The sequence below is a fragment of the Strigops habroptila genome, chromosome 8 (genome assembly GCF_004027225.2).
Source record: "Strigops habroptila isolate Jane chromosome 8, bStrHab1.2.pri, whole genome shotgun sequence".
Taxonomy (NCBI): Eukaryota; Metazoa; Chordata; class Aves; order Psittaciformes; family Psittacidae; genus Strigops; species Strigops habroptila.
The window spans coordinates 61,150,915-61,176,789 of NC_044284.2; the positions used below are offsets into that span (position 1 = coordinate 61,150,915).

The 25,875-nt window shown below is 43.3% G+C and overlaps 2 protein-coding genes across 11 annotated transcripts in view; one reads left to right on the forward strand and one right to left on the reverse strand.

Moving 5' to 3' along the window:
- RAVER2 (ribonucleoprotein, PTB binding 2) overlaps positions 1–21,866 on the forward strand; it is a 54,128-nt gene extending 32,262 nt beyond the window's left edge. The window contains exons 3-12 of one of the 9 annotated variants that reach the window (XM_030494794.1): positions 310–779; positions 3,867–4,058; positions 4,927–5,053; positions 6,082–6,167; positions 9,235–9,339; positions 9,520–9,631; positions 10,775–11,007; positions 13,121–13,232; positions 13,575–13,720; positions 19,884–21,866. In XM_030494794.1, the coding sequence (XP_030350654.1) occupies positions 310–779; positions 3,867–4,058; positions 4,927–5,053; positions 6,082–6,167; positions 9,235–9,339; positions 9,520–9,631; positions 10,775–11,007; positions 13,121–13,232; positions 13,575–13,720; positions 19,884–20,030 (1,730 nt within the window). In that variant the 3' untranslated portion in view covers positions 20,031–21,866. Of the gene's footprint in view, positions 1–309; positions 780–3,866; positions 4,059–4,926; positions 5,054–6,081; positions 6,168–9,234; positions 9,340–9,519; positions 9,632–10,774; positions 11,008–13,120; positions 13,233–13,574; positions 13,721–16,244; positions 16,958–19,883 lie in introns of those variants that run through there. The other 8 variants (XM_030494796.1, XM_030494797.1, XM_030494789.1 and 5 more) reach the window with 8 other exon arrangements.
- Positions 21,867–22,266: 400 nt separating this feature from the next.
- Positions 22,267–25,875, reverse strand: part of JAK1 (Janus kinase 1) — a 63,756-nt gene continuing 60,147 nt past the window's right edge. Inside the window, exons 23-25 of one of the 2 annotated variants that reach the window (XM_030493960.1) lie at positions 25,302–25,419; positions 24,830–24,940; positions 22,267–23,924 (exon numbers count right to left, since the gene is read on the reverse strand). In XM_030493960.1, coding sequence (XP_030349820.1) covers positions 23,823–23,924; positions 24,830–24,940; positions 25,302–25,419 — 331 coding nt within the window. In that variant the 3' untranslated portion in view covers positions 22,267–23,822. The remainder of the gene's footprint in view (positions 23,925–24,829; positions 24,941–25,301; positions 25,420–25,875) is intronic. The other variant, XM_030493961.2, reaches the window with a different exon arrangement.

Consider the following 25,875-nt stretch of genomic DNA (forward strand, 5'->3'; position numbering starts at 1 on the left):
TGTAGTGATGGGACAAGGGGTGATGGGTTCAAAACTGAAACCGGAGAAGTTCAAGTTAGATATAAGGAAGAAGTTCTTCCCTGTGAGGGTGCTGAGGCTCTGGAACAGGGTGCCCAAAGCAGTGGTAAATTCCCCATCCCTGGCAGTGCTCAAGGCCAGGTTGGACAGAGCCTTGGGTGACATGGTCTAGGGTGAGGTGTCCCTGCCCAGGGCAGGGGGTTGGAACTGGGTGATGTTAAGGTCCTTTCCAACCCTGACTGTTCTATGATTCTGTGATTCTATGATGTATCTTGTTTTGGTCTCTTCCAGCATTCGTCACTCTGCTGAATGGAGAGCAGGCACAAAGCGCCATTCGGAAGTATCACCAGTATTCTCTTCGGGGAAAAGAGATCTCAGTGCAGCTCCAGCCAACAGATGCTTTGCTGTGCATTACCAATTTACCCATTTCATTTACATTGGAAGAGTTTGAAGAACTTGTGCGTGCTTATGGCAATGTCGAGAGGTGTTTCTTGGTCTACAACGAAGTTACTGGCCATTCCAAGGGCTACGGCTTTGTGGAATACATGAAGAAGGACTCCGCTGCCAAGGCCAGGCTGGAACTTCTGGGGAAACAGTTGGAGGAGAGCACTCTCTTTGCACAGTGGATGGATGTGAACCAGCTCACCACAAATCTTATTCACTCTAAGTGCCTTTGTGTAGAGAAATTTCAGAAAGACTGTGCTGACTCAAAAGAACTGATCCAAGCTTTCTCCCTAAAGTATAAACCTGTGTTCTGCCAGGTATGTTGAATTTGTATCTTCTGGAAGGTCAAGGTTGTCATTTAAGTAGCTCTGTATTTACATGCTTCCCTGCTTGCTGCCTAATACTTCTGTTTTTCATTTAAATAGTGCATGGTTCTGCATCTGCACTGCGATGTATGATGTGGTGCAGATGCTTTGTTGGTGTGGGTTTGCAGTGGTGGTCGGTGTTACCTGGGGATTCTGCAGGAGAAGGCTCCTGTGAGCACCAATAAAATGTTTGTAAGACATCCCCCTCCTCATGGATTTTATTGAAAATCAATTTAGAAATATTACATCCTTTAAACTAAACGTTGATGATGGGTTTATTCCTCAGTAAAGAAAGCAAGTGTATGAATGCCACAAGTGCCACATGTTCACATGATGGAGAATATATATATGTGTGTATAATTAATATATTTAAGAAACCTCTGCAAATATCTGATATGTTTTTTCCCTAGTTGAAGAAGATGTAGGCTTGGGATCTAGATCTTGGGATCTTGGTGCTACATCTTTTGCAAAGCTTGCAGGTACAGAAGAGTTGGATCCCTACTAGCCTTTGCAACCGTGAAGGTTTCCTTCTCATCTTCATAGAATCAACCAGGTTGGAAAAGAGCTTTAAGCTCATCAAGTCCAACCGTTCCCAGCAGTGCCAAGGCCACCACTAACCCATGGCACTGAGGCCTCGGCTACACGGGGTGTGAACACTTGCAGGGACGGTGACTCCAGCCCTGCCCTGGGCAGCCTGTTCCAATGCCTGAGCACCCTTTGGGGAAGGAATTGTTCCTCAGCTCCATCTAAACCTGCCCTGGTGCAGCTTGAGGCCGTTTCCTCTTGTCCCATCCCTTGTTCCTTGGGAGCAGAGACCAGCCCCCTCCTGGCTCCATCCTCCTGTCAGGCAGTTGCAGAGAGCGAGAAGGTCCCCCCTGAGCCTTCTCTTCTCCAGACTAAACCCCCCCAGGTTCTTCAGCCGTTCCTCATCAAACTTGTGCTCCAAGTTCCATGGCTTGTGAGATACTAGCCCACAAATAAAACGTTGCTCATTGAAGTGCTGCAGACCAGCATATCATAAACAGGCAGTAGAAAGAAAGCTTGCTTTATAGTCACGCAGTTGGGTATGACTTCAGTTGTTGATTTCAGGGTTTTTTTTTCTTAAGTATCTTGGAAAGCTGCTCAGGGATTAGCTTCAGGGATAAGTAATCAGAGATTCTCAGTATCTCAGACCAGAAGGTCCATTAGGCTGTCTAATCTGACCACCTGCAGGCTGTCACATTGTCCCCAGTGCTCTTTTCAAGCCCCAGTGATTTGTAGTTTGCTAAAGTCCATCCTTACATTTGCTTGATCCAAATATATCAGAAGATGCATAAATTGGAAGTAACTCCTTACAGAAACTGCCCGTCTCTTCATCTTTGTCTCTTTTCTCAGTTGACTGTATCTGGCTTTAGCTTCACCTCACTGATGACTAAACTGAGGATCTTTTGCTCCCCACTGTTTTCTTCCTCTAAGAAGGTATTAAATGCTGTCATCAAGTCACTTGCTCAATCTTTGTTTAATTAGCTGAACAGGTTGAGCTTTTCAAGTCTTTTACTTAAGAGTTGTTTTCCAGCTGTCAGATAAGCTGGAGGCTGTTATCAGCTCCCCCAACAAGTTTTCAACATCCTTTAACAATTCAGCTCAAAGAATAAGAGGCTGCTTTGATGAAGATGGTTTTCACCAACCTGTGCAGTTAGAGGCTTTTACATTACTTCTCAAATCATAATGATACATGGTGTAGGTGACGAGGAATTAAGGTGTATGCTTTTGAATTAGGAAATAGGCATGTAGTAAAAAATACATCTAAGAAAATATTCTTGCCATGTCCTCATATTACCTATCACTTGTAGAAATACACTCTGTAATAGACTAATAGGTAGATTGTAGAATCATAGAATCCCAGACTGCTTTGGGTTAGAAGGGGCCTTAAAGCTCATCCAGTCCCAACCCCCTGCCACGGGCAGGGACACCTTCCACTAGAGCAGGTTGCTCCAAGCCCCTGTGTCCAACCTGGCCTTGAACACTGCCAGGGATGGGGCAGCCACAGCTTCTCTGGGAAAAGTCTGTGCCAGCGCCTCAGCACCCTCACAGGGAACAGCTTCTGCCTTATACCAGACCTGAACTTCCCCTCTAAGTTTAAACCCATCACCCCTTGTCCTATGTACCAAACTAGGTGTGTTCTCCAGAGCTCTTCCCAGAGGCCGGTTTTTAGCAGTAGCATTAAAGATCTGACCACCCTCTTCTTCCAACTATTTGAGATTTATATTTCAGTTGTTAGTTTGTGGTACCTAATTGCTGGGAATAGGTGGGGAGATTTATCCAGTGAAATCTAGAGGATATTCCCTCTGTTCCACACTAGTATCAGTACATCATTTCTGTTCATTTTGGGATGAAGATTTTTGCCTCAGCTTTATTCCCTCCCTTCTCACCCCTTTTTTTTTTTTGTTTGATTTAAATCTGCTCATTCTGCTATAGAACTCTGCAAACAAAGGACAGAGCATTGTTTCACACATAAGCCTGTTTCCAGTCTGCTTGATTGATCAGTCTGGCATCTTCTCTTGGCATTAGGTACAACCACAGACTTCATATCCTCCTGAAAGGCAGCGTATATCAGTGGAATTCGCATTGTTACATGTTTCAACAAAATCATGTAGTGTGATGAACAGCATTTTTATTATTGGAGGCTTAAAACTGAACAATAATGAGTTTATAGTTCTTGCAAACTAAAGTCATTGTAGCATACAGCTGTATTTACAATTTCCTTCTCATTCCTTCTTTATTCTGAAAATACATGTTAAATACATTTCATAGCTCAGGTTCTCCATGAGATTAGACAGAAGTGAAGGTGGTAATTCAAGTAGATAGAGCATGCCAAATATCCTAAAAAGATACAATATTCAACTTACATCTAGCATGTTTGAGAAAGAAACGTACTGATTTGGGTAGGCGTTACCATAGGGTGTCAATTGCAAAGTATTTTGCAAGGGATGGGTGGAAATACTGCAAAGCAGTCCCTGAAATTCCCCATTTGATTCAATGTGTTGTGAAATGCTTCAGTTTGCTCAGGATGAAGACAGTAACATCGGTGACTTTGCGGTGGTGGAGTATGAAACTGCAGAGCAGGCAGAGAAGGTACAAGAACTCACCGATGGAATGACTATCAAAGGAAAGAGAGTGCAGGTGTCCTACTGTGCTCCAGGAGCCCCAGGCAGAAGCACGTTGGCAGCACTTATAGCAGCACAAAGGATGGTAAGATACTAGTAAATCTGTTTTCAGAATGAGTTTGATACACCTCGAGCAGCCCAGGGTGGGTCAGAGGGATTCAGCTGCTTTGCATCAGGAGAAGGAGCCAAGCTTTTGGAAGCATGAGCCTTTATTTGTACCTAGTCAGCTCAATGCAGTCTCCTTCCTAGGCAAAGCACAGCCATATACTGCAAGGAGGAAGGGTAAAATATGGCCATAAGGTATCACAAAATTACACTTACATAGCTCTTAATAAATTTAATTTTCTGTAAGAGAAATTGTTCCAGTTCAAAACAAAAGTAACTGGAAGTGGAGTCATTTGAGAAGCTAAAACTTGGTTTAAAACAGAGGGGCAAGAATTTGTCAATTTTAAGATAAATTTCAAGGTAGGAGGAATAGTTTAATTTCATGCTCGATAAAGAAGAAAGCTTTTTACACCCATGTCTTATCAAATTATTTCCTAGAAAATTGGATGTGATAAGTGTTACATGAAGCCGTCTTAGATGCAGAAGCAGAACAGTTTCATTACTTCAGCTAGCTTTAGCCCACATCTTTGTAAAAGAGATGAGTGGTGCTATTATAAGATAATATGTGATGTTCGTGTTAACAGTGCCTTTCATATTGCTCTTTATTCATAACTCTGTCTTGGTTTAAGGGGAAGAAAAGAAATGTGTCTCAGGAAGCTTGGGGGGAATAGTTTCTTAGGTGTTTCATTTGAGGAAAAGGAGCAGGAAAAGGAGCAGGCAACAGGGAAGGAGATGTTACTTCTGTGTACAATGAAATGTGTCTATGACCATCACACGAGTTTGAGGGATTTAAATGTATTCTTTGTTTTCTCCCGATTCTAACATCTTTGTGTCTCTCTCAATTGGAGATGAGGAACAACAGGAAGGGCTTGCTTCCAGAGCCAAATCCAGTGCAGATTATGAAAAGTTTTAATAACCCAGCGATGTTGCAAATGCTGCTGCAGCCCCAGTTGCGTGGACATGCTGTTAAACCTGGTAAGTGACTTTAAAACAACAGAGGTAAAAAGGGAAACCCTGCTCTTGGTGATACAAGGCTTTCAGCAAAGGAGAGAAGCAAGAATGCTGCTTTAAAATCTGTGCAGACACTGTTACAGTGTGTTTGTGGAGACACTTTCACATTTTATGAAAGCAAAAGCAAGAGGTCAATTGCTACACTACTGTGCTTAGGTAAAATTTGATGTTACCTAAAAATGTCCTCATAGTAACACTGTGGTCTCTGAAAGTTTGTATTAGAAATGGGTTTAAAATGAAATGTCTTTTGCAGACATCATTAAAATGGCAAATTTAAGTCTGATTCTAGATCTGAATCTTGTAGCCTGAGCCTTTTTCCTATTGTTTCCAGTGTAAAATCTTTATTCACTTGGATGCTACCATAGCTGTACACAGCATTTCATAGAATCATAGAATCAGCTAGGTTGGAAAAGACCTTTAAGATCATCAAGTCCAACCTTTACAAAGGTTAATGCCATTATTTCATAATTCGTTATTTCATAATTCATTATTTCATAAAAGACAGACATCACTGTCTTCTCAGTAGGGTGGATGTGAATAAACACATAAAAAGCAATCTTATCACATTTCAAGTAGTGAAAGTATTAGGAACAGATAACTTGAAGAGTCAAGTGGGGAACAGCTAAGAGTTTGTAATAATCTGCTGACAGAAAATACACAGAAATGGTGTGTGAAGTGACCACTTTAGTGAAGAAACACTTTAGCTAATACTGACCATTCAAAGCACTTTAGATAAAGCTGAGGTCTTGCAATCAGCTGCAGGCATTTCTGCTTCTTGGAGTGAAACTCTCATCTTTAGAGGAGCTCCTTGAGGGTACGTTTGATCTCTCGAATCAGATCAAAGCTGGGTGTATTGAAAAGTTTCATTTTAGTGACCTTTAGTACGCTGACCAGTATCATGGAAAGCAAATCTAGAAAATACAGAATAACTCATAAAGATTTGTACTTGCCTAGCTTATAATACACTGCAACTTTTTCTCATGTTTCTCAAGCAGTTCTTGGAGCATCTGCAGGTTTACCTCACCTTATAAATTCAGCAGTTGGGCCACCTTTTTTGCAGCTGAATAAAGTTCCTCAGGTATGTGAGAAAATAACTTTATCCAATAGATATTTATAGAGATCTCAGCATGAAAAATATACTCAAGGTTTCAAGAAATCACAACTAAAATCAAGTGTTCTTGTTAAAGCTGTCTTTAAGAAAAGCACTCTATTAGGAGTTGCCTATGGGGATGTAAGAGCAGACTGTGCTTGCTATCCACAAGTGAGTTATTTTACCTTAACTGAGCTTTTGATTTGCTACCACCTGCTGTTGTAGAGACAACTTGCTATTACTAGCAAAAAAATCCTCTTTGAATTGGAGCTTGAGGAGCATGGCACATCCATTTCTCTTGGAGCTGCTCACACACACTTCCTGTAAAGACTTGATTGTTTTATCTCACTCAAGTAACAAGCTTAGCATCATTATCTTCACTTTAAAGCTTGCAGGGACCAAAACGTGCTATACATGACATAAAAAATAGTGATTTGCTGATGTTACTTATGATTTTACTTAGTCAAAACCCCCCCAAGGTTATGTTTAAAGTGTTCTCAGAGTATCTGTAACTCCAGATGGAGATGGGAATTTCTGAAAGGTTTTCTGAACCTTCTTCTGAAAGTCTATTAGTTGTTATTTCTTCTGTTCTTTTGGCAAACACAAACTTACTGGTCTTGGAAAAGACCAAATTAAAATGCAGAGCTACTCCTTATGGTAAGTATATTTAGCTTTGCTATTTTTTTTTCTGCTAAAAACTGGTAGGCGAATACATTGATTTTGAATAAATACTACTTAATTTTGCCCCATCAAATGAGTTGCTTTTGTCCCGTACAGTGAAAAAAAGATGTGTTGGTTTTTGCTGGTACTTCATTTCAATGACATTTTCAATTGGTATATTTAGTCACTGCTGCTCTCTCTTCAGCCTTGGAGAGCCTTATGCTTCCTTGGAAGGCAATGCGAATGTTTTCTAATCACAGCTGGAGACAGGCATATTTTACACAGTTAACAGTGTGATTGATGATGATCCAGTGTCTCTTGCTTTAAGTGCTGCAGCCAAACAACTTAGTGTTTTCTCTTTAGAGTCTAGTTCTATTCCTGGGACCTTCCTGTCATTAAATTCACTCCAAACCTGGTCTAATAGCCTGAATTTTATGGATAGTGATTTGATTATGCCAATTACTTCCATTAGGCACATTTTTCTGTAACTCAGTGACTTCTTTCAGACTATTCTTTAGAGCCAGAGAACCAGGTCACTGTTTTTATTGCCTTGAAGTTCAGTATTGTCACAAGATAGAGGAACAGACAGTGTCCTGGCTTGACACTCTCCCCCCCTCCCCAGTCACACGCTGATTCAGCTTCCTGTATATCTTGGTTCTGCTAATTTCTATTGAAGGGTTTGTAAAGTAATATGATGAGAAGAAACAATATTTTTAGGAGGATTATGCCAGAACATTATAAAATAATTGAGGAAAAAAGATTCGACAGAGGGGAATTTGAACAAATGGGTTATCTTTCAACTCTGGAGGTAGCGTGACTTTCAACTTCATTTAGTTTCTCTTAGTTACAATATCATGAGCAAAATAATGCATTTTAAATGTTCTCAGTGATGTGTTTTCCTCAGTCATACAGCAGTTTATTAAATCTTTATTAACCCAGGGGCTTTCTTTTGAGGATACCAACCAAACTGATTCTCCACTTTGTATTTCTGCAAGTTTTGCAATTGAACTAACCCATTTTCTTTGTTGCCATAACCAAATTTAGAAGGAAAAACCACTAGTACTGGTGACACTAAACAGTCCTGGATGATTTCTGCTGGAAATCACCAAGACAAAATATGTAACTAATCTAGATATGGCACTTTTTTGTTTTAAATTGCACATTTCTAGTCCAGAAGACCATATTCTAGGCATAGAGGGGTTTTTCCTGGGGAATTTGACCCTAATACACAACGACACAACTTTGGCTTCAAAACATTTTGAAGTGTTTTGCAGGAGGCTACAAAATCTGCAAAGCCATGCATCAGGAGAGCTGCCTTTTTGGGTTCCATCTTCATTAGCTGCTTTTGGTGATCTTCCCTCTGTAGGAGACCTCAAAAAAATGAGGAGGGCTATATTTGTCATGATTTGACACAGTCAGTGTCTCATAGATCTATTCTTGCACTGCTGTACGAAAAGGTTTGTAGGGCAACCTATATTTTGCCTGGCAAATCATGCTCAGGAGCTGCTGCCAGAAGGACAGTTTTAGGCCCATGTTCAGCTAGCACAAATCATAATATGGTTTTGTGATCCAGAGCACATAATGCTGAATATATCAGTAGCAGAATCTGAATGTGGTGCCCCAAAGTTGGTGATGAACTGGCCCAGTTGTGGTGGCAAACTGATCCAGAATGGTTTTGAATGAAAAATACTAATACTTTATAGACTTGACAATTTGTAGGCACTGTGATTTGTAAGCTTTTTAATGGTTCTGGAATAGAATTTGATGTAGATGGTTGCCACTAAAAAGGGGGGAAAACCACACCTGGGTATTTCTCTTTGAAAGCAGAGGTACTGTTTGGTGACTGTAAAGCAAGGGCTCAGAGTCCCTGCCAGTTACAACCGAGTCCTGTAAGGTGTGTAGGTGTTTGGTGAGGATTAGGTATTAGAGTTGCAGTGCAAGGTACAATGCGAATGTTAACAAACAATGAAGCCCTTATTCATAGAGCTCATAATCCCCTGAAGTCCCTGTGTCTCATCTTTCTTACTGGCACTGTAGGTAACTCCCTTATCTAGTCTGTCTGTGGAGGCTTTAAACATATTCAGTTTTCCCTGTTGGCTTAGACACAGTCTGGATTGTATTTGGAGGATACTCTTGATCCTTTAAAAGCCATCAGAAAGCACAGTTGTGGTTGTGAGGTGAAAAAATGGGTTAGGAGGAAGGGAAGTTAAAAGAACTCAAAATAACTTTCTGTGAGTGAAGCAAAGATTTTGTTCTGTGGAGGAAACAGTTATTTTCCTTTGCTGCATTAACTCAGAAATTAATTTAAACTTCTTTAAGCAGTATCACCTGAGAATGTTTCCAGAATATTCTGTTTTCCAGGAGTGCCAACTAACACTTCTTTTAATAATTCCAGAGTTCACTTCTGGGGAGTGCATCTAACTTACTGCTGCAGAGCCCTGCTCACCTACCACTGCCGCAGCAGCAGCTGATGAAGATAGAAAACATTCAGGCTAATAGTGTAAGGACATCCCTTTAACTTCAACTGTCTTTGGACATTCTGATAACTGCTCAAACAATGTTTTTCATATAATTTTAACAGTTTTGTGTACCTGAAAGGATTAACTGAATGTGAGTTGTAAGAAACAGCTACAGACAGATTGTTTTATTCGTTGACACAGTTTTCTGTTCTTCCTTGTAGAAACCGGGTTTGTTGGGAGAACCTCCAACAATGCTCCTGCAGACAGTACTGGGAATAGGGGTAATGCCATCAGTGAGTTCAGGCCTGGGAACCCGTGGAGAAGCTCTGAAGTGTAAATGACATTTTATTTCCTATCAAATCAGTAGAAATGCTCAGCTCGAAGTGATGCACCTTACTTTTTCCTGCTGTAGCAATAGCATTCATATGTTGGAACCTTATCACTGCCCAATAAGGCAGGCAGGGAGCTGGGCAATAACACAGTTTATAGCTGTGTAGTTAAGCAAGGTAACAAGTTTTATATCCATAAAAACAGCTGTAACCTGCTGGTTTGAGCAGGAAACAAACTTGAAATACCTTGCCTTATTGCCTAGCTTCTCTCAACTCTGTCAGGAAAGAAGGAGTACACTGTGAAACTGGTTGAACATTTACAGGTTGTTAAATATTCAGTTACTACCATTTTTAGTACTCTTGGAATGTGTATTTAGGACTACGGTTTTGGGGGTTACTGTTTCAAAGCAGATAAATCTGAGTAGCTGAAGAGGCACCACAAATAGTTTGGGGGGGGCTTGCATTCATTTCATTAAGCAATAGAGCTTTAACATCCTGTCTGTGATGGATATCAGTTTTGAATGGAAATTCCTGTGCCAGGGATGCCCTCAATTTTTATGAGGAAAGATCAGTTGTGATACTGCTGAGTGCATCTTTCTTTGTTTCCCCCACTGAGAGCCACACATTCTTGCAGTTCTAGATGTGGGCTGAGTAATGGTGGTAACCAGAAGCAAGCAAAAAGCTTGCAGAGGGCAGGATGGGGAGGAAACCAATGCTGAATGTCTGGATTTCAGTTTTGGAGAATAGTTTCTGGCTCTTTTATTTGTCAAATCATTTTGCTATGCCAGTTGAGGTGGAGTTTTCCCCCTCTGTTCCAATACAGGATCCTCTAGGATGTTGTTCACAGGTTCTTTAAACGTGACAGGAAACACTAAGTAACTTACTGTCATAGCAAATGTTTAGAAAAGTCAGAGTTTTCTTCTCTTGTATTAGTTTTAAATAGAGTTGTTTGCTCCTGGGATGGGAAAAGAATAAAAGCTATCATCAGAATGCAGTGTGCTGGGGCAGCTGTAAACCAGATCTCTCAATGTTTTTCTCATCACTTAGTAAAAGCCACAAACAAAATGTACTGATAAATCTTGTCGAACAGAAAAGTTTCTCCATTTATGGTTGACTGCAGCGTCTAATCTGACTCCAATTCCAACAGCAGCAGCAGCAGCAGCAGGGGTGGGCATGCTGCCATTCTTCCCGAATCAGCACATTGTTGGACAAGCTATGCCAGGGCAAAATAATGCTCCAGATAAACCAGCGCCTACCGAAGCAGTTGTCTCGGGATCACAGCCCTATCACCATACCTTAACAAATCTTTCTGCGGGAGCTTTGAGGGGTGGACATGCCAAACAACAAAATCAACTAAAAAGTACTGATGCGAATTTGGGGGTAAGGAACATTGAACACAAATATTTCCTGGTTTTAACTTGTGTTTGGATTTTCTCTTTCTGATATTCACAAGCTGAAGAGTTAACTGCAACTGCTTGGGGTAATTCTTCACTATAAAATCAGCCAGATCACAGGATCATTCATGAGACGTTTTAAGGTCATTTCAGTTATAATAGGGAGAGAACAATAATGCTCTTTGGTGGTCCAAATGAATTAACAAAAGAATCTTTACAGTGCTGGAGGGGGTTTTTCCAGTGTGTATCCCTCATAGTATTTGATGATGAAATTATCTCAAGGGCAATGTCTCTTCTAAAGCTTGAAAATTGAGCTCGTGGTTGAATTTCATGACTAATCAGGAGCAATTGTGGTGGTATGGAAGGTGTTTGGGTTTCTAGGTGGTGTCTATATATATATATATGTTTATATATATGTGTATGTGTATGTAAATTTTCCTCTTTTAATTCATCCCCTCTTAGCCATAGCTGACATATTCTTAGTCTGCATCAGTTCCAAGGTTTACTCCCTTGAAGGCAGGAGATGGAGGATGATGGGATGGGATTTAAGTTGAACCAGAATGGTCTGTTTTTCTCAGAAGCTTTTTCCTGTCATTAACAAATTTACTTTTTTGTATAATATACATAAATACTTTGACATTTATGGGGAAACATGTTCTTCGTTCAGATCAGGTCTGTTTACCTTACATACTTTTCTGAAGGACCTGAAGTGATTAGATTAGGTACAGTATTGGTGTCTGGCTTTGATAGACAGCTTGGACAGCTTCAGAAAGGACACTTTACATTTTATATATATAGCCATATGTAGATACACATGGATGAAATACGTAGGGTGCATGTGTATACATATATAAAATCAGTTTTATTTTAGCATTTTGTTTAGTTAAAATAAATTAAACCATTAGAAGTTGAGATAATTCATTTATTTCTATGACTGTTGTTTATTAGAAAAAGTTCTTTTTTTAAATCCTAGTAGATGTTTTAGTTGTTCCCTTTTCTGCATCAATTGACAGAAGGCCCAGTTTGCAGAACTCCCTTCCTTGACGAGACAGGCGCAGTCTGTGCTGATACTGAAGGGTCACACTGAAACACCTGGTTTTGCATCTAGATGAAGGATTTCAGCACTCTGTTGATGCTTCTTGTGTTTAAAAACTGGCCTCATTGTCTTTGAAGAGTTGTTGATTAATACTATTCTACTTGAAACAGTATTATTGCATTAAAATAATGGATTTTTTTTCCTTAATGGGCTTTGAAAAAATGAGCAGATGTAGAGTAGAATACTGTATAAATGTTTTTGAGCTAAATGTTTCAGACAAGCTATGTAACATGCTATAGCTACTTCATCTTTACTTCAGGTATTTGTTCTAACATAACGTAGTTAAGTATGGGCTCATAAATGATCAGTAAGATGTGTTACAATGGCAGATCACAGACAGTGTCATCTCTCCAGGGTTCATTCTTCATAGAATCCTACAATGGTTTGGGTTGGAAGGGGCCTTAAAACTCATCCAGTTCCAACCCCTGCCACGGGCAGGGACACCTTCCACTAGAGCAGGTTGCTCCAAGCCCCTGTGTCCAACCTGGCCTTGAACACTGCCAGGGATGGGGCAGCCACAGCTTCTCTGGGCACCCTGTGCCAGCACCTCAGCACCCTCACAGGGAAGAGCTTCTGCCTTATACCTAGCCTAAATCTTCCATTTCAGTTTGAACCCATTGCCCTTTGTCCTGTTGCTACAGTCCCTGATGAAGAGTCCTCTAGGTGAGAAGAGTTGGTTTTGTCTTGGCCATGTACTTAATGCTAACTCCCTGCATCTGGAGTCATTATTATTCCTTTACTTGAATATAAAAGGTTTTCTTTTGTTTGTTTGTTTGAATACCCTTTAATAACTTGCAGTCTAAAGAGAAACATGCCTACAAAATTATTTGGCAAGAAAGAAGCACAGGCAGCGTGTCAGGTAACTGTCCCCACTATTTATTTTAAGTTTTCCTGTTATGTTTCATAGGGCTAAGAGTTTTTCAGAATCCTTCTTTGACACTTACCTTATATCTGACAGATGTGGTGTGAATCTAATGCAGTGACCTGCCCAATTGTTTTGCAGACTCCCTTGAAAAAACAGACTTCCCTACTAGGAGACCCACCAAAAGAAATCCGTCTTAGTACCAACCCCTACTTGAACTTGGCAAGTGTGTTGCCTGGTATATGTCTTCCAGGTAAGAAAACATTTAGTGGTTTTAGTTGCAAGTGTCCTTGACCAGAGTGTTGCAAATGGTTATTCTGTTTGGCAGGTAATTCCAGTGACCACATTTATCTTTAAGGAAATCTTGTCTGTCTCAAAACTTCAGTGTAATCTATCCTCATAGTTATTTTATTAGGGTAAATTTTCAGTGTTAATGGATTTACTGACATAGACAAGCTTCTATAAGGCCTTTCAGTTATTAGTAGCACTGATTAATTTTGAGCACAGCCTAATCTGAAGTAGCAAATCTCTGCTTTAATCCCAGAATATTGCTAAACAGTTTATACAAACCATGTATTCTTTGTGTTACAAACAGCAATTGCCAGCAAAGCCTCTAGTCCACCACAGCAGACTGGGCTTTCAAACAACATCGTGGATGCTGCTGTGTCTCAGGGAACTACATCACAACATGCAATGGAAAACTATTTGAATTACTCTCAGCAGCACGGGGAATACACACAGGTGAGTTGGCTTGATGCTGTCTCCTGAAGCTTGGTTTGTCCCTGGGAGCTCTGGTAGCAGGATTTTTGGCAGAGGGCTGCTCTGAGATCCCTCCCTGGGTTGCTCATTGTTTTTCTCTGTGTAGTGCTAATGCACTTCTTGTTTTTGTCTGTGTACTCTTAATGCATTTCTTGGCACACATGTGGCCTGATAGCCCTGCGTACAGTTAAACAGCATTGCCCAACGTCATCTCAACCACTCTGGAGTAGTTCTTAGGCTTTCCTACAACCAGAGCCCACCCTCTTGTTCAGATTGAACCTTGTCGGTCCTCCTCACTGACAGTTAATCTATCTCTTTCAGTGTACAGAACAGACTTAACACAAAGTACACCTAATGCCAGTCAAAAAACCCCTCATTACATTCCTTTCTGCAGTATCATAACCATGGATAGATTGCTTCTTGAGAGCCTGAATTCATTGCAGTTGACTAAAAAATGACTTAGAACTTTTGGCTTGGCTTTTGTCTGTCTTCCAAACCATGAAGTTTTTCTCTTTCCCTTCCCAAGAAGTTTTAAAGTCTTCCTGAGCTTTGGCTAGATCCCAGAGAAGAGTGTGTTCTGTGTACCAGAAGTTCCTGTACAGCTTGGGGAGTTTCTGCAGTCTCAGCCAGCTGGTTTCACTGCACTATGTACCCTGTTTGGTGAGCAGAGCATGGCCATTAGCGTGGAGGGCTGCCCCTTGTCTGAGGGTTATTGCAGTACTGAGAGCAAGATTTGGGTTTCCCAGACATTGGGACACTGTGAATTAACATTTCCGTATTTTCATTAGCCAGCACTGGTCTGTGTAGAATTATAATTATATACAAATCAAATAGGAGAGCAGGATCATAGTGATCCGTATAAAATCTGTGCTGAGACACCCACCCTGGCTCTGCTGTATGTCTCCTCCTGCCCTGATCTCTCCTCCTGTGGCAGGAGGCAGAAACAAGCTTTGTGCTTCCCTCTGCTGCTGGCAGGGAAAGCTGTGCTCCTCCCAAACTCCTGGGGTGGAGCAGGGCTGCTATGGGAGTCGATGGGTCTGGAGGATGGAGAGCGGGCACACGGGTGGGAACGGGTTGTTTTGTATTAGGAGGGTCTCAGCCTGGTCAGGAGGAGTTCGCTGCAGCAGGGAGCTGCATGTGCCAGGGCCAGACCCATCTCCTCATCAGATCAGATCTGGTGTATGTCTGGTGACAGATCTGGTGACAGTTGTGGGTTACAGAAGCACGAGGTATGTCCTGTGAGCCATTGTGCTGCGTGTTCCATGTAAGCACTAATGTAGTCTTGAACAGTTTGTTTGAACCTGACTATTGGCTTTAAATATATTTTGATGTCTCCTGGAGGTAGTTCTTAACCCTAAATCCTTAAAATACTATCCCAAAACTCAGTGGTATTGTAGTATGAGCATTCTTAATATTACCTGTAGTAACATGAAGGACTCAAATGATGTCACTGGGGTGCAGAGGTGCCACAGTCAACACACAGCTGTATTTTTGTACTGCCTGTTCATTCCACGTGAGAGAAACTGCATTGTACTTGTGTCTGCTGCCAAGGCAATGATGCCTCTTGTATCTTCTGAGCACTTAATGTAGTTTAAATGTTTGGTTTGAGCATTATCACTGGTGTTAAGCATGTTCTGATGCTTCTTGGAGAGCTTTGCCTTTTATTCTTTCTCATGTCCTGCGAGGCCATTCTAATTGCTTTCATTTAAAGTCATCTTAGTAGACAGCTAATGGGAAGAGGTTTTCTCCTCCTTTATAGGAGGCTGTTCAGCAGTGGTATCAGCATTATGCTCAGGCATATAACCCTACCCAAGCAAGAGTTGATGAATTTGACAATGAAGCCTCTGAGGTGAGAAATGATTCTGTTTTCTTCCTGTCTCCATTGGCTGTTTCACCCATCAGCTGCAAGGCTGCTTTTGGACTCTGGACACATGCTTTGGTTGTTGATAGTGGCTGCTGCTGCTGTTGGTACTGCAGGAATAAGGGGCTGGAGAGTGTGGGATGAATGGCACTGCATGGTCACGGTCACCTTCTGCAGGGCAGCCCTGCACAGTTACCTCCAGGATTCATACTCACGCTTCCGATTGTATCCGCCAGGAATATCCCTCTCTAAAATCCCACAATCCAAAGTTACCTGTACAGGTCAGGAGTGTATTAAAATACTCCTGCCAGGAAAGAGCACACCATGATGTTAGTTCCCAGTGAGTGGCTGAAGGATTGTTCTCACCAAGGCCATTACATGGCCCGAGGTGTCTGTGACTAATGAGAAGGCACACTTTGATTTTTTAAGGAATTGTGTAAACCATCCCCAAATCCTTTATTTTGCTCAAGAAATTGCTGCATGCCTGAGCTGCTGTGAACTACACGCTCCTTTCAGCAACTGAGTGTGGCTCAGATGTTTGTTTTCAAACCTGCTGAGTGCTCATTACTATACCAAGTAAAAATGAATCATTAAACCTTTTCTCTTTCACCTTCTGGATGATCGTGGATCCTGTTCTGCATTTAGGAATCTACAGGTGGATCTTACCCAGACTACAGTCCCTGCTTGCAGGTCATGCCTACACTTTACAGTGGAGCCCAGGGATCATACCAGCCAGGCAGCTTGCAGCTTCCTCCACAAACCCTATTAAATAAGGTGAGAGGAGAGACGGGGCAGAGCTGTTGCAGATGCAGCTGGAGGCAGCTGCTGGTGGAAGCGCTTCTTATTTGTCTCGTGCTGCCACCGAGTGGACTTTGGACCCACAACAAGCCAAGGCAGAGCTTTTCCACTGCATCCATACTCCTCAGGATCCCGGGTGGCTCAGGATCACACGCAGTTCCTGGTGGATGTGATAAATACAAGCAGTGGCTGGGCACAGTGTGCCAGCACCAGGCCCCCTCGGAGCCCTCCAACACCCTGGAGATCAGTGCTCCTCACTGCCCACAAACACCAAACTCCACAGGCAAAGAAAGATGAGGTGTTAGAGAACAAATGTCTTGGAAGGATGGTTTAGTAGAAGATCTCCCTGCCCATGGCAGGAGGGGTGAAAATAGATGAACTTTAAGGTTGCTTTCACCCCAAACCATTCTGTGGTCCTATGATCTGTGAGTGTGGATGTGCAAAAATGCCTTAGAGAGGATGTGAAGTAGGAAGTGAACAAGGGAGGAGGAAGTTGTTCACACTGGGTTTAGATAATTTTTTTTGGCCTGACTTGCAGATGTTTTGCAGTGAGTGCCACTGAGATAAAACCACTGAAGTGGAGTTAGCAAGTCAAGGCAGTGTCTAGGTTACCTACAGCCTCCACTTTGTAATACTCTTAACTGGGTCCTGGGAGGAAAAACCATTTTTATATGGCTTTCATTTGAAATCATAACAGACTTCAGCCAGACTCATTGAGTGAAGCTTCCTTCGTCTCTTGCACACTGTAGACCCTTAGTTTTCATCAATAAGAGATGTGGGAAGACTCCCACAAGGATGGGGATATGCTATGGAAGCAGAGAGGACCAGCTTACAGGAGGCTGGTTTACTACAGGGTGAGACAGTGGGGATTAAAGCTTTGCTCAGTCTGAACAAAGGACTTCTCATTTCCTGAGTGCTTCAGAAATCCTGAGGAATTCATACCCCCATGCTGTAAGTAAATCACATTGCTCCTGTATGTATGGATGGGAGAGACCTTAAAAGCTGGATTGTCATCTGGTTTGGAGTGGTTTCAGACAAGTGTGCCCAACAAGCTGCTGCCTTTGTGTATCCAGCTCCAACCATGAGACCCGTGATGATCTCTCTGAGGATGCTGACCTGGCTCTCCAGCCTCCAGGGCAGCTCATGGCCCTCTGCATGGTGTCTGGGCACACCAAGAGGAGCCACGGCTGCAGCAGCAATCGCAGCAGGGAGAGCTCAGGGGCCCAGCCTCCTGCCTGTCTCTATCGTGACAGTAAATCCTCACAGAGGTTAGTAGCTGGACTCAGCACATGATGTTCTGGCACTTAGAAACTCTCATCTCAGACTTGGCATGAGATTCCTGGTTTTCGGAGGAGATTTAGGAGCACACAACTGTAGCAATTCAGGGCTCCTAGGCAGGAGACAAGGCCTGCCCGGAGCTGGCTTTGACATGGTTTGGCTTAAAGATGGCCAAGGCCTGAACATGGTGCCATGGGCTGTGAAATCTCTAGCTCTGTGCAGCAAAAAAATTGAGCTTTCAGGTTCCCAAAGCTCTGATATGGCTGGAAACAAGTGGAATTGTAACAACAGGAGGAGATGGTCTGTGCTTTGAGCTAACTGAACCCTTCAGTTTATCTCCAGTCTAAAGAGGAAGGTTTGTGTGTGGAGGTGATGCTGAACAGTTGCTCAGAAGCTTGTCTTGATGCCAGATGCCATAGAAGGCAGAAGGAGAGCAGTTGGTCCCTTGGCACAGGCGAAACACAAAATCATTCCTGGAATCAGGAGATAAATCCTAGTGCAGAGGGCGCACAGGCTGGTCCCCATGAGGCTCGATGTCGGTTCAGTGTGTGCTCATATGTGCATGTGCTTGCTTTAACCCTGTAACCTGTTTTCCCCTGCTGCTGTGGGCTGTGTTTTGGAGGGCAGAAGGAGCATGGTTGGAGGCTGTATGAAGCATGTGTTGGTGATGCTGCGCTCTGCCACGTGAGCCAGGACATGTGCAGGGTCACAGTGCACGTGTGACAGCCCCATGGCTGTCAGAAGTGCAGGAGAGAGGATGAGGGGGGAACTAGAAGTCTTTTCCTCAAGCAGGTTCCTATTTATGATAATGACAAGTGCGTCCTAAAATGAACTTGGACTTAGCAGAGGGTAATTTGAGTTGTGAATTTGAATTAGCAAGGGATGCTTCTAGGATCTGCAAGGAAGGGTTTGGCTCAGGGACATTTGGTCAGCTCAGCTGTTCCTTTGATTAAGGCAATAGTATCCCTTTTGTGAAATGTGTTAAGGTCTCTAAAACACTCACTCCAGCATGAATCAGAATCCCACATCTTCTGATCTAGGAGCCAGACCTAACCCAGGACGCACAGTGTGGTTGAGCAGTTTGTGGTGAGCTCAGGTTCAGGTGATTGCTGCAGGCCAGATGTTCAGTGTTGTACAACAAGTGACTGTTTGAGCCATTTGGTAATGAAATTAATGACACGCTGGGGGAAAGAGAGAAGTAGAGCAGAGAAGCTGTGGCTGCCCCATCCCTGGCAGTGTTCAAGGCCAGGTTGGACACAGGGGCTTGGAGCAACCTGCTCTAGTGGAAGGTGCCCCTGCCTGTGGCAGAGGGTTGGAACTGGAGGAGCTTTAAGGTCCCTTCCAACACAAACCAGTTTGGGATTCTAGGATTCTGTGAAGTGATTAAAAGTCATTGATTAGGGTGGTGGGCTCTAATGTGTATGTGCAGCTTCTACTGCTGTAGGTGCATGGATGGTGCAACATCCTCCTGTGATGGATCCTGACCTGAAGGGGGCCCTGAACCTGAGCCTTGCATACCCCAAGATGCTCTTGCTGGTGGGGCAGCCTTAGGCCTCCTGTATCCTCACCAGAAACCCTGCTCTGAGACCCTCAGCGCTTCCTGTGTATCAGAGGGAAACATTTTAATTGAAGCTTTGATTAAAGAACCATTACTGCTCTCTCTTTCACTTCGGTACCACGTGTAAGCTCAGGTCTGCAAGTGGCAGATATTGTTACCCTTAATCCACAACACAAACCCGCTCTGGCTGGCTGGAAACCAAGCCCTGCAGCACCTGACTCACTGTGATAGCTGTGCCAGGACAGTTTAACCCTTTCAGCTCTCCATGAGAAAAGAAAGAGGAATGAAAGGTCGCCCACTGGTGCCTTACTTTAAGGGATGAAGGTGTCTGGAGCAGCATGGTGATGATCAGCATGGCTGTTACTTGGCTGCTTTTTAAACACACACTGTGGAGCAGGGCTGCCTGGCCCAGCCAGCCCTTTGCCCTCACAAAAACGCATGTTCAGTGGGGCACCAGTGCATTTACCATTGGGTTTTGATAGGGAAAGGGCACAAACACTTGACTCATGAGCTGTGTATAGCTGGACCTTAATGCCAAAGGAGTCGGGCCTTTGGAGTCGGTTACTGGCTCCCAGTCCTTGATAATTCCCAGCTTTATTTATTGACACCATTTGCTCTGGCTTATGTGTCACTTGTTTTCTTGTCCTCAGGCGGCTCCAACGAGAAGTGAGAAGCGAGGCTCCTCGTACCTGCTGTCCCCCCCAGAGCCCGGCCCCGTGGAGTACCTTGCGCAGCAGACTCAGGGCTCCGCAGTGCGTTACGCTGAATCCTCGCTGAAGAAGAAGCGTGTCTATTGACACCGACATCACCACTCCTGCCCCAGGGTGTGAGGGCAGGCTCTTGTACCTCTGCTATTTATTGCTGCCTTAACTTCAGACAAGTAATTCTTCTTTCTGTGTGGGTTAGAAGTATCCCAAGAGGAACACCCTCTGTAATGGGCACGTCTGCCGAGGAAGCGGTACGTATGGCGACAAGGTGAGCCGGGCCTCGGGAGTCGGACTTGCCTTCTGAAGGGAGGGAATGGAGTCTCCTTTGTCATCTGCCACTGACAGTCACAGTGGGCTGAGGCTGACAACACTGAGTAACTCAGTGAGTGTGGGGAGCTTCCCAGCTGAAAGCAATACAAGTCCTGAGGAGGGATTGCTGAGCCTTCCTCTTCTCCTCAGACCGAGGGAGTTAAAAGATGAAGTCTTGATAGTAATTTTTTTCTTATTTTTTTAACTCAGAATGTGGGGGTTTTTTCAGTCTTACTTTTTTCCAGGATTAAGAGTTCTGCATTTACAGCCTTTAAATTTTTACTATATTTCCTCTTAATCCTGGAATGGAGATGATACCAAATGTATTACCAGAGCCTCTGTGATGTTTTCAATAAATGTTTGTTAAAAGTAAGATGCTACACTGTGTGCTGCCTTGCAATAGGAAATTCAATGGGGCTAGGTGATACTTGGGCGATGCAGTAACCTTTATCTGCTTTTAGGCCAAGAATCCACAGCTTTTCCTTGGATAAGTCATTTGCAGTTTGTGAATGCAGCTGTGTAAAGCGGTGCATGTGGTTGAAGCACCGGAATCCTTCAGTGGGTAAGGCAGGTAACGGAGAGGGGACAAAAATCAACTGCCTGTTGTCCTTCTGGCTTCTTCTGGATTTGGATGATTCAGCTGGAGCAGAAACACCACCCCCCTACCCCTCAGATGATGGTTTAATCCTGCCTTCCTGCTCCTCACTGTATTTATTCATTTTTTCCAAGCATCTTACCTTTTGAAACTTGCTGTGCTCCAAAGCCTCCTAACACAGAGGAGCCTGGCTCTGGGTTTCACTCCTTACATACTACCTTTTGCATGTAGTAGTTCTCACTAGAGGAAACAATATTTACTCACTCACCTGTCCCAGGGTGCAGTAGAGACTTGCACCCATACACTGTGAAGCACAGCACCCTCAGTGTCCGGGCTGCATCTGCCCATCCCCCCAGCGTGAGTGTATTTATCTTTTTATATTTAAAAACTGTATTTTTAGCTTATTCATTAAGCAACTTAGACCAGAGTCTCTCTTTCCTGCTGTTCATCCTTGTAGCTGAAGACTTAGAAATCATTACTTTTGCAAGCAATGTTTTTGACAGATCAGTTATGAGCCAGCGCTCTGTGACAGCCCTGGGAATCCTGCTGCAGCTCCGTTTGGACTGAAGTCTGAGCACTGAGACCACAGCCCGGGTCCTTCTTAATCTTGCTGTAGGTAATACTGAAGCCATATTTAATAGTGATACTCAAAAAGCAACAACAACAAAAGTCTTCACTTCTGCCTTTTAAGCTTTGTGATGTGATCAGGTTGCATATTAAATTCAACATAGTTTCTACCTGGGTCAAGGCCAGGTTGGACGGGGCTTGGAGCAACCTGCTCTAGGGGAAGGTGTCCCTGCCCATGGCAGGGGGTTGGAACTGGATGAGCTTTAAGGTCCCTTCCCACCCAAAAAACTCTCAGCAGCTGTGCTGGTCGCCCAGCAGTGCAGGTTCCAGGGGTGTTCCTGCGGTTCTCCGGTGTGTGTTGATCAATGCACTTGTACTATTTTGTTCCAACTGTTTGTATATGCAACTTTTTCAACTTATTATGCTTCTCAATGGAAATAAATTGTTGGTACACAGTTAAAGTGGAGTTCTGTGGGAGGAAACCAGCTCTGGCCTACCTTTAAAGTAATCACTTCATGTGGGGCAAGCGTGTTTTGAAGTCAGCATGTTCTGATGCCATTAGAAGATCTTATTGTGGCCTTTCAATACCTTAAGGGGCCAACAAGAAAGCTGGAGAGGGGCTTTGGACAAGGGCAGGGACAGGACAAGGGGAATGGCTTTAACCTGCCAGAGGGGAGACAGAGATGAGCTCTTTGAGCAACTTCCAGTGGAAGGTGTCCCTGCCCATGGCAGGGGATTGGAACTAGACAGTCTTTAAGGTCCCTTCCAACCCACACCCTTCTGGGATTCTATGATCCCCAGGGAAGTTAGATTTAAAAATCTTTCTTTGATTTCTGATTTAAAAAGATAGGCACGTGGAGAAAAAAAAATTTATTAGATTTGTTTGTATAAAGAGTAACAAAGTGCTGACAGCTTGAAATCAGGGTCATAAGTGACATACATACAGAAAAAACAGGTAATACTGTAAAAATAAATCTGACCTCCTTGCAGCTCATAATTACAATTATATATATATATATATAAAAAGACATCTTTCTGTTTTGCCAGACCTATCTCCTCAAAGCATTTTCAAAACCTGGGAGAACATGAGGGCCCAGGTTCTAGGCCACGGGGCAGCAAAAGGTTTCCAGTTCAAGCACTGTTCCTCGAAGCCTGGTGGGTTCTCAGCGCCAAGCACCGTTCCCTCACTTCACCTGCTGATGGGGTAAATGCTAACTCTGGTCCTGACACCACAATGTAGGTGGTGGTCCCAGTCTGGCCCCACTGGCTTCCCGTTGGTTCCTGAAGCCTGCCACGAGCATGGTTTGAGTCCAGAAGCCAACCTAACAAAAGGCCAATCACCATCTCAGGCCAAATGAAGGACTTTAGAGAAGATCAGCTAAAATGATTTAACATGCTGGCCAAAGAAACCATTGACCAAACCCCCACGTGCGACATGCGCGGCCCCGCTGGTCACAGAAGGGCTGTTCCACATGCTCAAGGTCTTCTGCTCCTTGCCCCGGGTGCTCAGTCCTTGCTTTTAAGCTAATTCTTCGTGGTTAGGGGAGCTCTCCCTGCAGTCTGTACGTGGATTCCTTTTCTTTTCCATCCCCAAAACGTGTAATGAAGTTCACAGCTTCATTACACCACAGCTCACTTGCGGTGCCGGCTGAGAAGCATTTGCAGGCTTAATGGCTACATAACCAGTGGAAACTTCAGCAGTTACAAATGGATCATGTGGGAGGGGGACAGCAAATGTATTCATCCGGAAATGGGGTTTCTCACTGAAATGGGTAACTCTACATATTGAGCCATGCTTTTGGGGGGTTGCTTTTTTGACCATCACGGTCAAGTAATTCTTTTTTCACGACATGTAAGAGCTCAGACCTGCAGACTGGGTAAGACAAGCCCATTATTTTGTCTTCTCTGGGTTTTTATGGTAGAGGTGGTTTTCTGTGACTAGAAGTGCACATGCACTATTTGTCAGGCAAACGTCTTTTAAACCTCAAAACCCCATAAAAATTAACATACTGCATCAAATCCTCTTACATTTACTTACATAGTTCTGGTCTTCAAGGACTACACATGCCCAGCAGACTTGTTGCAATGCCACAGGTAGCACACAGAACATTTTTGGACGTCAGAGTAGTTCACATTGTGGCAAGACCATAATGGGCTAAAGCTAAAACTGCCTTGCAGTAACGGCAGCAAGAAGAGTTGAAGCTATTGTTTCTGCCATACCTTTTAATTCACTTGATCCAACTGTTGACTAAAATTCAAAAGGAAAACTATTGGAAAAAGAATCCTTTAAAACACATTAGCACAGTCAGAGTACAAATTACAGCAGGTATAAAAAAAACAATGAAAGGTTTTGGGCATTTATATTTTGACACACATTGAAAGTACTGACAGGATATACAAAAAAAAATGAATTACATTTTACTCATAATTGTTTCAAATCCTTGAATCAGATTGTGAAAGGTCGTCCGTTCGTCGTGCTTGAAGATCCAGCACTTCCTCATCAGCTGGTCCACCTAACGACAAGAGACATTTATAAAGGAGGAGTGAAACATACCAATCCACATCACTCTGTGATTCTCTGATTCAAATGAATCTAAGTTACTAACCCTGGAAATGTGCTTTGTTGCCTGGACAAAGCTTTTGGGAACCAACATTTTCCCCAAAATATGTTAAAAAGGCAACAGATAAGATTTAAAGGCCAGGTAGGATGGGGCTTGGAGCAACCTGCTCTAGTGGAAGGTGTCCCTGCCCGTGGCAGGGGGTTGGAAATGGATGAGCTTTAAGGTTCCTTCAACACAAACCAGGCTGGGATTCTGATTTTTTTTATCCAGTAAATATAATGGAGCAGATTCTCACTGCTAAGAAATGAACAGTGACAGAAACATGCCTCAGATTTTGACCAGAATTAGTACATGTTATTAGTAGGGGGATTTTTTGTTGAAGTAAAGGTGTGTGTTCAACAGTGCAAACAGCTGATGCAGTGGCAGTGCTGACAGCTTGAACCAATGCAACAGCATCACCACAGCCCATCCCCAGGGCAGAGTCTGGCTGTTGCCCGGCTCTACCAAGGGCAGGAGAAGATGGGCTGTGCATGGGGGTCTGTAACCGAGACTCTGCTGAGGTGTTGCTCAGTCTGGATTCTGCACACCCAGGAAACCCGTATTTCAAAAATCAGAAGGATTCTGAATGCATTTTACATGAATCCAGACACTAAAGCAAAGTTCTTCACCCCTCTGAAGGGATGTCGCAAACTTGGGAACATCAGTGTCAGAAAGCGTTTAAAAATCATGCTTAAACCCCCCAGAAATGCCTTTTTAGCAGGTTTTCCTACCAAGACGAGTCAGACCATGAATGTCTGGTGCTATTTGGTGCTAAAGGGCGAGCACCAATGCAACAAACACGTGGGTACAGCCATTACCTCCTCCGGGCAGCTGGGTGGCCGTGGCAAACGCTTCTCCTCCTGCAAGACACGCACCAGCCGTGCCACTGTCATCTGCCCCTGCGTGGGGCCGATCATTTTCAGGAACTCCTGTGGAAAGAAAGAGCTGTGTCAGCCTCACATCCGCCCATCCTGCACTAATCCAGGGAGTTCCAGCTTGACAGGAAGGTGAGATTTGCATCCCACAGCGAAAATGAACAGTAGGTGCTTATTGTAGAGACGCACCAGATACTCGCAGTAGAAAATAGTAACGTTTAAATACAGCTTCCTCGCCAGGATGTGCAGTCACCACTTGCCTCCATACAGGCTCTTTAGTGAAAGACAACTATAAGGGTTGTTTTTGTAAGATAAAGAGATTCATCCACTTCTTGTTTCCAAAAATAATAATTTATATTACATATAATATCTGATTAAAGCCACTTTAGCAGCGATTTCCTTCCCAACCACTTACTGCCATGGGGCTGGACTCCGAGTCACAGTAGGTCAGCAGCTCGTACAGTGTCACCCCAAACGACCAGACATCCGAGGCAATGTAGAACTTACTCTGAAGCAAGCATTCTGGAGCATACCTGCAGACACAGTGTGACAGTGTTAACCTTATCCAGAGCTGCACGGATCTATTCACACATCTGGATTTAAAGTGAACTAAAGAGACATGTTGTGCATTTGGAGAGTCCTTGCACGTAAATTACTGTGTCCATAGGGCTTGGGATGCCACAGAAGTAGTAAACGAAGGAGAACTGTTACACAGTGGGTCACTGAGAAACTAAAGGAGACTAAAAATCATGGGAATTAAGGCATTAAGTGCAGGAAGAAATGAATGGCACAGAGTAGGTAAGTGTAGTCTACCCAGTGCCTTCTACTTCCTCTGATATTGGATCTTCATTTATTTTCCTTTCTCTGATGTTGTATATTTAGGTCTCTTACCAAAACAGGAAAAATCTTCAGGACACCTAAAAGCCAAAGTCTGCAGGAGCAGACAAGTTACTGCACTGCGCAGTCTGGTTAAAGGAAATGAGTTATAA